General features: G+C 37.9%; 1 protein-coding gene across 4 annotated transcripts in view; it reads right to left on the minus strand.

Moving 5' to 3' along the window:
* Positions 1–12,953, minus strand: part of SNX27 (sorting nexin 27) — a 67,202-nt gene that overhangs the window by 35,829 nt on the left and 18,420 nt on the right. For all 4 annotated transcript variants that reach the window (XR_006891543.1, XM_046681899.1, XM_046681900.1 and 1 more), the window contains exon 2: positions 4,545–4,776. Coding sequence is in view for 3 of the 4 variants with exons in the window: in XM_046681899.1 (XP_046537855.1) it covers positions 4,545–4,776 (232 nt within the window). In the remaining variant the exon portion in view is untranslated. The remainder of the gene's footprint in view (positions 1–4,544; positions 4,777–12,953) is intronic.

The raw sequence follows: 12,953 nt of genomic DNA on the forward strand, positions 1-12,953 counted from the left end.
AGCAACACATGTTAGCTCAGGGCCAATCTTCCTCATCAAATAATGAAAAACACAAAAAAAAGAAATCCCATTTAAGTATAACTATATAGATAGGTTAAAAGTAAAAGGAGGGAAAAAATATCCAATGAAAACAATAATCAAAAGAAAGCTGAAGTTGCTGTTAGCGGCAATATGTTAATGTCAAAGAAAGACTTCAGAACAAAGAATACTAAAAGGGATAAAGAGAGATATTTCATAACGTTAAATTGGTCAATTCATCAAGAAAACAAAAGAGCTTCATTGTACATAAAGAAAAAACTGATAGAATTGATGATTCTGCTTCAGGTATTACTGTATAAACCCCCTATAGACCACCCCTCCCAGTGATAACAACTAGAAACTCTGGAGACAATACAAAACTAGTTACCTGAGGATACCGAATAGTACATTAAAAGCAGGCAGATTGTAGAAGAGAGTCAAAAGATGAAGCACCGCACACAGTGGGGGAGTTTCCTGCTTTTAGGGGGCTTTGCCCTGATAGTGGGCATCAGTCACAAAGCAGCATAACCAAAGCAACTAAAACTTGGATAGAAACCCTGACATCTTTCTAGCTGGAGGAAAGAGAGAAAGGATTCCGGGCAACCGAAGCTGCCACCAGAATGACTTGAGAATTCCAGAGGAGAGAGAACCAGAGAAGGTGATGTCTTAATTCTGTGAATGAACGCCACATATATCTCAGGTTGATCCCTCCCTGAATGATATATATGCAGGTCAGACTCAAAGTAGCACAGCAAAGGCTGAAAGAATTGAGCTGAGACTTGAAATACAACCCACAGAAGGTGATACAGCTTATATTTAACTGCCAGGTCAAACAAAAGCATCAACATTCCTCAAAGGAATACCACAGAATCCAGAGTCTACACAATGTAACATTTACAACATCCAGGATACAACCCAAAATTACTCATGTACAAAGAACCAGGAGACTATGACCCATTCTCAAGGGAAAAAGACATCAAACAGAGGCCAACTTCAAAATGATGTAAATATTAACATGTTCAGACATATCATCAATGGATCAGAATAAAGTATAGAAATAGAACCACACATATATGTTCGATTGATTTTCAACAGTACTGCCAAGGTATTTCAGTGGGGAAAGGATATTCTTCTCAACACAGGTTGCTGAAACAACTGGATATCCTTATGGGGAAAAAAAGAACCTTGACCCTTACATCAGATAATATACAAAAAACAACTCAAAATGGATCACAGACCTAAAAATCAGAGTGAAAACTATGGTGCAGCCACTCTGGAAAACAGTTTGGCAATTCCTCAAAAGGTTAAACATAAGAGCTATGATATGACCCACCAATTCCACTCCTAGGTATGTATTCAAGAGAAATGAAAACATATATCCACATAAAAACTTGTACACACATGCTCCTAACAGTATTATTCATAATAGCCAAAAAGCAGAAACAACCCAAATGTCCATAATTGAAGAACAGATAAATTAAATGTGGTGTATCCATACAATGGAATGTTATCTGGCTGATACATGTTACAACATGGATAAACCTTGAAAACACATATGATTTTATTTACATGAAATGTACAGAACAGGCAAATCTACAGAGAAAGAAAGTAAATTAGCAGCTACCTAGGGCTGGACAAGGGAGGTTTGGAGGAGGATGGCTATAGTGTAAGGGGTTTCTTTTTCTCTTTTGTTTTTTTTGAGGAAGATTCGCCCTGAGCTAACTGCTGCCAATGCTCCTCTTTTCGCTGAGGAAGACTGGCCCGGAGCCAACATCTGTGCCCATCTTCCTCTACTTTATACGTGGGACACCTACCACAGCATGGCGTGCCAAGCGGTGCCATGTCTGCAGCCAGGATCCGAAACAGCGAACCCCGGGCCTCCAAAGCAGAACATGCGCACTTAACCACCGCGCCACCGGGCCAGCCCCACGGGTTTCTTTTTGAGGTGATAAAAATGTTCTACAATTGACTGTGGTGATGGTTGCAGAACTTTGTGTACATACTAAGAACCACTGAATTGTATACTTTAAATGGGTGAATTTATGGTATGTGAATCATACCTCAATAAGGTTATTACAAAAACAGAGAGTTTAAAAATACAAAACTTTTACAAGAAAATATAAAATATTTGTGTTCTTGGGTTAGGCAGATTTCTTAGAACACAAATAGCATTATCCATAAATGAAAAAAACTGACAAACTGGACTTCATCAAAATTCAAAACTTCTGCTCTTTGAAAGACACTTTTAAAAATAAAATAAAAAGGCAAGCTACAGACGAGGAGAAATATTTTACAAAACATCTATCTGATAAAGGACTTATACCCAGAATACATAAAGAACTCTCACAATAAAGTAATAATAAGACAAACCACCCAGTTCTTAAAATGGGCAAAAGAGCTGAACAGATACTTCACCAATAAAGATATAAGAATGGTCATTTTAAGCACATGAAAATAAACTCATCATCATGAGACATTAGGCAAATGCAAATTAAAACCAGAGTGAGATACTACTATACCCACTGGAGTGGCTAGACTTTAAAAACCTGAAAATATCAAGTGCTCAAAAGGTTATGGAGCAACTGGAACTCTCTACTGCAGATGAGAATGCAAAAAATGGCACAGCCTCTTTGGGAAACAGTTTGACAATTTTTTATAAGGTTAAACTTACACGTACCATATGACCCTGCAATTCTACTTCTAGCTACGTACGTACTCAAGAGGAAAGAAAACCTAAGTCTACATAATGACCTGGACATTAATGTTATTTCACGGCAGCTTTAGTCATAACAGCCCAAAACTGGAAGCAACTCAAACATGCAACAATAAGTGAAGGGATAAACAAATTCTAGTAAATCCATCCAATGGAATACTATCAGCAATTAAAAAGGAACGAGCTACTGACATATGCAACAACACATATCAATCTTAAAAGGACTATACTAAGTGAACAAAGCCAGACCCAAAAGACTACATATTGTATGATTCCATTTATTTGACATTCTAGAAAAGGCAAAAGCAGTGACAGAAAGATGATCAGAGGTTGAAAAGGGTGGTGGAAGGGGGAGAGGACTGACTGCAAAGGGGCATGAGGGAACTTTTTGGGGCAATGAAAATGTTCTATATCCTGATTGTGGTGGTGGTGGTGGTAATTAGGTGATTATAAAACTGTACATTTATCAAAACTCATGAAACTGGACATTTAACATGGGTGAATGTTAATGTGGGTAAATTATGCTCAATAAAGTTGGTTTTTTTAAAAAGGCAATTAGTGGTTTCACTCCTTTTCTGAAGTCTACAGAGGTTCCCAAGGTCTTAGGTAATTCCCAAAAGGCCTCAGCATCCAGTCTGCTCTACTTTTAGGACCTGACCTTGATTTCTACTTCTCACATGATTTATGATTCAAAGCATAGCAGCTTTGAAAGATAAAACAAAATTTTGTGCATATAGTTCTGAGAATACATGGATCAGGTTGACATAAAACCTATGTGCTATCATCTCCAGCTAAATTACAGATGCAGTCAAACATTATTTGATCCTTCTGGAACTTTTCTGGCTTCCTTGCTTGCTTTTCTCATCTCCCCACTAAAAAGAATTTACCATAAATATCCAGTGGCTCACTCCTATACAGAGGACAAATCTCAGTTTCAGAGACTGCAACTTTAGTCAGCAAGTCAGCTTTAAACATATGTAGTCAGTTTGCCAATATCTAAGAGAACCCACTTCATTTTCCACAAATTCAAATAATGAATTTCTCATTATAGCAACACTCCCAAAATAATCAAAGGCAAATAAAGCAAACTGCAACCAAGAGAAAAATTAAGTAAACTGGGCTATCAGTGGCAATTAGGTTTTGAAGAAAAAACAAAGGCATTCAGGAAAGGAGCTGGCACATATCACCCAGAACTCAAGATGGGCTTTCCTGCATATCCACAATAGCAACAGATTGGAAATAAATAAAGTAGCTCATGTGAAGTGCATTCAGAATATAATTAGGACTTTGGGAAAAACCAGAGTTAATCATTCACACAGATATCTCCAAAGAAAATGAAAAAGAACAAGATGTGGAGAAGAGTGTTAGGGCACTTGTAGGTTCTGACATAAACAAACTGTATTACCGAAACATTTTGGAAGACACCACCTTTTAAAGTTAATCTTGCTCTATAGCACTACAGAGTCAACAGTTAAGTGAGACTGCTATTAGCAAAGGGATATGGCAACCAATAAAAGAACAAGCAAAACAAACTCACACACATTTACAACAGACAAGAATGCAAACTTAAAACTGTCTCGAAATAAAATGGAATTTTACTTAAGCAATAGGACTCTTCATTACTATGGTTCACCCCCTGCAATAAATCAGGGTCAGTGTCTTGTATTTATGTGTGACCCCATTGTCCACTGGGAGGCAGACAAGCTGACCTAGGTTGCAGTCACTTACTCTAGTGCTCTAATATATATCATAGATGATACGACTGGGGAAACAAAAGCTGGATGTTTGAGGATTGAGTTGGGCTGACACTCACCACAAACTTCTCACCATTCTGCTCCACATGTTTGTATGTGGGGACCGATATGGGCACTGCTTGCTTTTCTGTGTAATCATAAAATGATTGTCCCAACGAGTCGTCACTGGGATCTAGGTTATCTGCCTCATGAGGAGGCACAGATAACACTGTCAAGATCAATTCCTTCTCGCCTGCTCGGATCAGGTCCACCACCTGCTTGTGTGTCGCCCCCTCAACATTCACGCCGTTCCTAAGGGGAAAAAGGGAAAAAGACAATCCCATAAACCAGAAGGGTCCAAACACCTTATATCTCCACCCTCCTGCCCCCACTCCAGTGTCACACAGTATGAACCATAAAATCAAAAGATTAATTTGGTTCCAGAAACGCTGTTTACGTTTTTATAGATCATAAAGTGAAAAAGTGCTTGTGAACTTATGGCAGGGGGAAAAAATGGAAACAGGTGAGAGGACCTACCCTTCCTCTATGCTAGAATCCCACACACAGCTTCAGGAAAACACATGGGAAGGAGGGTGAAGCTGAGGAGGAAACAAAGCTTGTAAAGCGAAATAGTCCAACTTCCTCATCCTAACTACGCAGGTATACAATACAATCAAAGTGACTTTTAACAATCTTGCCATGTGAATGGTACTTTCCGTCCTTTTTAAACCCCCCACAAATTCTGTTAAAAGAAATTGTTCACCAAAAGCATTCCCTTAATTTGTAAAGACTCCAAAAGTATGACTTAAAATAATTCTTCTACATTTATATCTGATTTCTCCCCATATCTTCAAATAAGTCAACTGAATTTTCCTTTATACCAAGTTTCATCACCTTGAGAGTTAAATGGTATATATCTTCATACACACTAGTTTCTTCCTTCACTGTTTTTAAAAAAGCAAAGAAACAACCTTTCTAAAATTTCATTATCTGACCCAACTTCCTTTGTTCTCCCAATCACTCCAATTAATCTCTCTTAGGATTCTATCTACTTTTTTCCTGCTCTGTGCCATCTCACTTAAAGCTTGGTGCAATCAATTCATAATAAAAAATGTACATCTAAGGTTATATAACAAATCAACCTACTCATTCTTCCTGTTCCACTGTGTATAAAAAAGGCTGAAACTAGGAAAAGTACAACGTTTGAAAGAACAATAATTTTGTCTAGAAAGATGCTGAGTGTCACAAAACTCACTCAGCAAACCGAACTACCTTTCCAGAATGCTGACCTTGCCTGCTGTCTCAGCAAAAACCACTAGGCTGCTAGCTGACCTGGAGGTTCCCCTCCATGGCTATCCCAAGACAGTTAGGAAATAGACACCTGGCTCTTAGTCAATTTGATAAAAGCTTATCTACCCTTTAAACTCTTTTTTAGTCCTGTTCCAAACCATTAGGGTTTTTCCTTCCTGAAAATGATGCTAAGTTTAGTAACAAGCCTTTCACAAACTTTTCAGTCATTGGAATTGTCCCTGTCAGAGTCTGGTATCTGAAACATCCATTTATATAAACAGAACAGGCAGGAGATCACCCAGCTAGCCTCTTCCTTATTTTGGGTTTAATAATACAGCCAACAAATTCAGCACTCTTGACATTTCACAACCTAAAATCTAACTTATACACACACAAAAAATCAGTAATTTTACAATTGGCTAGCTGTAGAAGAAAACCGACCCCCTTCCACTCATGGAAATTGGGGCTTTTAAAATTCAGATCAGGTCAGACTAGTGATCAGAAAAAAATGGCAAACTCTTTGATCACAGAGCAGGATGGTAAAACAGAAAGAAATGGGCTTTGGAGCTAAATCTGTAAGAATTCAAATCCTGGCTCTGCTTTTTAGTACCAGAATTTGTCTTGATCAAGTTATTTAACCTTTCTTAGTGTTGTTTTCCACAGCTGTAAAATGGGGAGAGTAATAAGTCTCTAACAGGGTTGTTGTGAGGATTAATGTAAGAAAACATGTAACTTGCCAAGAACAATGCCTGAACACTTGCACATATAACAAGTTATAACAAGGAAAGAAGTACTAGTATCTGTTGGTTATGAAGAAATTTTGGTTAAAGAAGAAATGGGAACCTAAAGTTGGGGACTGGCAAAGGATTTCATCTACATCTTTGGCCTTATTAGTAGTTCTGAGAAAATGTTTTGATAGTAGAAGAAATAAAATTGAAAAAGCAAAAATTAAAAATCAATGTAGAGAATTTCATCTATCCTTAGGAATCTTAGCTTACACACAAATATCTTTAATTTTTTTTTAACAAAGTGGGGAAAACTAACACTTTAGAGACTGAACAAAACACCTTGGATACTCAAACAAGATTTTATGCTGGTACAATCAATTTTAAGAGATGCCATTTGTGAAAAACGTTTAAGAACTGATGCTCAAATCTTACTTTACAGCTCCCTAATTTTTTTTTCCTTTAAAGGATTTTTAATCCAGGGTACTCTGTCAATAGGCTTAGGGGTCAGTGAACACCTACAGTATTTGTATGTAAAACTGTATTTGTGTGCATATATGCATGTTTGTTTTCTGGGGAGAGGGTCCACAGCTTTCATCAGCTTCAAAAAGGAGTATGTAATCTCCAGAGAAGTTAAAAACTATTACTTTCAATGCACACCTCCACTCATATGGTTTTCATTCAGTGTATTCAGTGTGTTAGTGTATCAGTTAGAACACACTGCTCCTTGGGTCACTCACAGAAACAAGCCCTGAAAATCGTCACAGAGAAACTTAAGTGAGGTTTACTCCAAGAGCAGCCAGGGAGCAAGGGAGCTTGCTTAGGTTTCACTTCTTTACTAGTAAGACCAAGCTTCCAACTGGCTATCATTCCAAAAAGCTCTTTAAAAAGACAGGAAAGAACTACCAGTATCACATCCTAAATATACTTGCTAATATTTATTTGGTTCAAATATAGAAGGAACACTATACATTCCACAATTTAATACAAAGCTGGAAATTCCTTCATTCTTCAGAGAACAAAATGAGGTCAGTAAAAACTCCAGGATGCCTGATTTCCAAAAGGGCCCTCCCTCCTCAAGAATTAAGAGGCCTTCACAAAAATGTTTATATGATATCCTCTTTTCCGCAAGAATGCTACTGCAATAGGCTTGAATTAGGTGTGGCCCACTTTGGACAAATTCTGAAGACAAAAATGAATGTAAAGCATAAATTCTGAAATAAAGGGAACTTAAGCAGTACAGACTTCTGGTTCAAAGCACGGGTCTGGAGTCAGACAGACCTGAGTTTGAATACCAATTAACAGATGAGACATTAGGTAAATTATTCAATCTCACTAAGCCTCAATTTCCTAATTCATAAAATGGGGCTAATAATACCTATACCTACAGATCTGTGAGAACTAAAATGAAATAAAGCTCTGGACATGGTAACCACTCAATAAATGGCAGCTATTCACGTGATAGTGTTTGTAGCAGTTGGGCAAGCAGGTTGGTACTATTTTGGCCTCCTGATATGTAAACCCTTTCTACCACCAATTTTCCTTGCCTTTCTTCCGTCTTTTTAACATAATCTAACTGGAATTCACTTGAAAACAAATGTTTGAGCTCTCAACCAATGATAATGGAGATCACAACACAGTCACCTTCATAAGACCACTGCATCAGAGAACCACTAAGTCCCACGCCACACAAAAGTAACTACTGCCCAGTAGGTTCTACTCATCCATGCTTTTTCCACAAACAAAGGTAGTAGCTTAAACACACTACCAAAATTTGTCAACAGATATGTGGTTAAACATACAGCAAAATGTTATAGAATCTAGGTGGTAGGTATGTAGGTATCCACTGTGCAGTTCCTTCAACTGTTCTGTATGTTTGAAATTTTTCATAATAAAATGGGGGGAGAAGGTTACCAAAAAAGTCCACAATCCACAAGTAAGAGCAAAATTCTGTTTCCTTTGGCAACTAGATGATACCCAACTTACTTTATGTGTTCAGCATTGTAAAGATACACTGGATAACTTTAATAAAGTTCTCCTCATTTTTTACATGAGACCAAAATTTGGCCCCATCAGAGAGGCCTTTAGTTGGCTAATGAGAGTGGTTTTAGATAAAACTTTTATTCAACTAAACTTAGCCAGCTGGGGAAACTGCAAAGCTAACAAACACACCCAGAAGCAGGAAAAAAGCTCTAAATAGTCAGGATTTGTATATGACTTGTGAAGGAAGCTATACATAATGAAACTCAATATGGATAGAAATATGACAGAGCCAATCACTATATGGACCACAGGAAGGAGCCATTCTGTGTTAACCAGGATATCATTTTGAACCCCTTTGACATGCAAGAAAGTAATTAAAGGGCCATTAATCCCTCACAGGCAGCCTATAAAAAGTAGACAACAAATTCCTATAACTGCAAGCAATAAGATATACTTTTCAATTTTGTAGATTAAGACACAATGGCTACATGTCCACAAGAACAGTTAAAATATAAAAGAGTGACAAAACCAAATTTTGCCAAGGATGTAGAAGAACTAGAATTCTCATACACTCCTGATGGGAGCACAAAACAAAAACAATGTAGCAGCTTCTTATAACATTAAACATACAATTACTATATGACCTAATAATTCCACTCCTAGGTATTTACCCAAGAGAACGGAAAAGATGCCCATGCAAACAACTGTAGTTGAATGTTCACTGAAGCTTTATTCATAATGATCCAAAACTGAAAAGAGCCAAATGTTTATCAAAAGGTGAACAGATAAACAAATTGTGGCATATTCACACAGTGGAGTGTTACTCAGCAAGAAAAAGGACCAAACTAGTGATATCCACAAGAACACGGATGAATCTCAAAAACGCACTGAGTAAAAGAAGTGAGACAGAAAAGAGTCTGACTGATTCCATTTATCTGAAGTTTCAAAATAGGTGAAACTATTCTATAGTGGTAGAAATCAGATCAGCGGTTGACTGTAGGGGATTGGGAGAGAAAGGAGAGGATGAGTACTGAATGCAAAGGAACACAAAGCAGCATTCTGAAATAACTGGAGTATTCTACATCTTGATTGGGGGGGTGGTTAAATGGGTCTATACATTTGTCAAAACTCAAACTCGACACTTAAAATGTGTGCATTTGACTGTATGTAAATTAAACTTCAATAAAGTTGATTTAAAATAAAAATAATTATATAATATCTTCATTTATAAATGTGAAATAGTAGTTCATCATCAGCATGAAACATAAGCCCTATTCCACTTTTAGATTACTTTGAACTTTTTTGCTAATATCAACAATGTTGTTATGAAGATCCTAGTAGATGAATCTCTACACATAGCTGCAGCAAGAAATTGTTTAATGGATAAAACACATCGTTTTTCCTTTAACTCTCATATCTTCATGGAAAATAAGCTAAATCTTCAATACTTCCAAATCTTACAAGCCTATTTCATGGAAGTAATGAAGAGAAAATTAAGCCAGAGGTAGTTTTACCCCTACTACTGCTTTGGCTTTTTGCCTAATCTCCCATAAACAACAGACACATATTTTGAGCCTAGTGTAGTTAAGCAGCTCAGTAACAGACGATTATAAAGTTAAGCCAGAGAGCAACAGCATCTCTTTCAAGTTTATTAAAGCCATAATGTGACAGACAAAAGTCAAATTCACCAAACATTGGATTAATACCATTACACTGCATTACAAATATACACTCATGCACCGCATAACAATGTTTTGGTCAACAACGAACCACATATATGACAGTGGTCCCATAAGATTAGTACCATGTACCCTAGGTGTATAGTAGGCTGTACCATTTAGGTTTGTGCAAGTATACTCTGTGAGGTTCACACAATGACAAAATTCCCCTTTCTCAGAATGTATCACTGTTGTTAAGCGATGCATGACTGTAATTCAGATCCCGTTTTTTGAGAGTCCAAGATTTCTCTTGTTAGATTTTTTATTTCCTGACTTTTCTTTTTCTTAAGGATGATTAGCCCTGAGCTAACATCTGCTGCCAATCCTCCTCTTTTTGCTGAGGAAGACTGGCCCTGAGGTAACATCTGTGCCCATCTTCCTCTACTTTATATGTGGGACACCTACCACAGCATGGCTTGCCAAGTGGTGCCATGTCCGAACCCAGGATCCGAACTGATGAACCCCGGGCTGCCGAAGCAGAAAGTGCACACTTAACCCGTTGCGCCACCGGGCCAGCCCCTCTTGTTAGATTTTTTTTTTAAAGATTTTATTTTTTCCTTTTTCTCCCCAGAGCCCCCGGGTACATAGTTGTATATTCTTCATTGTGGGTACTTCTAGTTGTGGTATGTGGGACGCTGCCTCAGCATGGTGTGATGAGCAGTGCCATGTCCGCGCCCAGGATTCGAACCAACGAAACACTGGGCCGCCTGCAGTGAAGCGTGCGAACTCAACCACTCGGCCACGGGGCCAGACCCTAGATTGTTTTTGTTTTTTTTTTTAAGGAAGATTAGCCCTGAGCTAACAACTGCCAGTCCTCCTCTTTTTGCTGAGGAAGCCTGGCTCTGAGCTAACATCCGTGCCCATCTTCCTCTAGTTTATACGTGGGACGCCTACCACAGCATGGCTGCCAAGCAGTGCCATGTCCGCACCCGGGATCCGAACCAGCGAACCCCGGGCCACCGAGAAGCGGAACGTGCGAACTTAACCGCTGCGCCACCGGGCCGGTCCCAGCCCCTAGATTTTTAAGCATTCAAGGCTATAAAGCATTTTCTTCTGACACAGTATTTGAAAAGACATTTTCCGGCCAAATATCTAACATTAGGGAAACCTTTAAAGACACTGAAGTACATCAAACAAAGGGACTACACAATTCTTAAAAACATTTATGAATAGTAAATGCAAACATGGAAAAGTCTTTATATTATGTTCAATGCAAAAACCAAAGACAGACTATAAATTATTTTTGGGTTTTTTGCACTTAAAATATAAAAATATTGTCCATTGTGATTATGAGCACATAAATTATTTTTGCCCATAAAAAAGGCACAATCTGTAAAATATAAAATAATTGAGTTAGACTGACTGGAACAATGGCTAATTAAAAAAACTTAATACAGCTGTTATAGCTTTTCAACTACACAAAGCTTTTAAACAAACTCCCTCCCTTTTCCACAATATATCTTCTTGGAAATTGGGTGAAGACTTCACAAGTTGGAGAAAAACAGACCCTTGACACATCAGAAGGGAGACACTTCTTGTGACTTTTCACTGGTTCATTGCCCAGTTGCTGGGTACAGCTACACTAGACACTAGATTATAAAAACAAGGAACTATTCAACTGAAACATGAAGATTTGTCCTTTCTAATTTTGCAGTTAAATCATCTGACCAGCATAGGTTGGCTCTTTTTCATCTAACTCTGCCTCCCTGCTATCTTACTTAGACAAATAATCAAATCAGGAAATATTTTATTGACTATAATTGTCTTTACAATCACACTGTACTTTGCCCTTAAACTCTTGAGATAAGAGATCAGACATGCATAAGCAATGAACATAGCCAAAGGAAGTGAAGCTTAAACATGTCTGCACAAAATTACTACTCTGGATCACTTAAATATCGCAAACTTTTTTGGAATTCTGTTTAAGAAATAATAACATTTTGCATCTTACATTTTATTATTTATTTTGCTGAGGAAGATTGGCCCTGAGCCAACATCTGTTGCCAATCTTCCTCCATTTTGTATGTGGGCCGCCGCCACAATATGGCCACTGATGAGTGGTGTAGGTCTGCATTCGGGAATGGAACCTGGGCCGCTGAAGCGGAGTGTGCTAAACTTAACCACTAGGCCACTGGGGCTGGCCTTGCATCTTACACTTTATTCTAATTTATTAGACTATATTATTTTAATCTCATTTATTGACAGGACAAGAGAAGCACAAATAAAGTAAATGGCCAAAAGTTTCTAAAATGTTTGTTTTCCAATAAACAGCAAATCTATCTGAAAGTAGAGCATTCCTATTAAACTTTTTGTAAGCCAAAATGGCATAAAGTGAAGAAGCAATTACCATTAATTTATACGGGAAAAACTTTTGAGCATTCCCAGAAACAAAAAATAATGTACCAAAATAAATCAAGACAAAGCACAGATGCTCACACACATAGTCCAAAGCTATGGCAGCTCGATGCTGAGATGCTGGGTGTACTTCCCAGGGAAGGAGCTTGGTGGCACCATTCTCACTGCTCCAGGTGTGTGCTGCCTCTATAACAGCTCACTTGCACAACTCACTTCACTTTTTGGCTTTTTTGGCACAAGTGAAAATCCACTTCACGTGTCTTTTGGTAAGCAAAAACAGGTACATATATACTAATGTAGGTATTTCGTAAAAGCGAAGTGGTATAAAGAGAACTTTCAGACAACAGGGGAAAGCTGTATCTCTATTACTCTTCATGTTAACTTGTATGGAAAATGAGATGATGACTATGTAAATAGA

The sequence above is a fragment of the Equus quagga genome, chromosome 13, assembly GCF_021613505.1.
Source record: "Equus quagga isolate Etosha38 chromosome 13, UCLA_HA_Equagga_1.0, whole genome shotgun sequence".
NCBI classification, from domain to species: domain Eukaryota; kingdom Metazoa; phylum Chordata; class Mammalia; order Perissodactyla; family Equidae; genus Equus; species Equus quagga.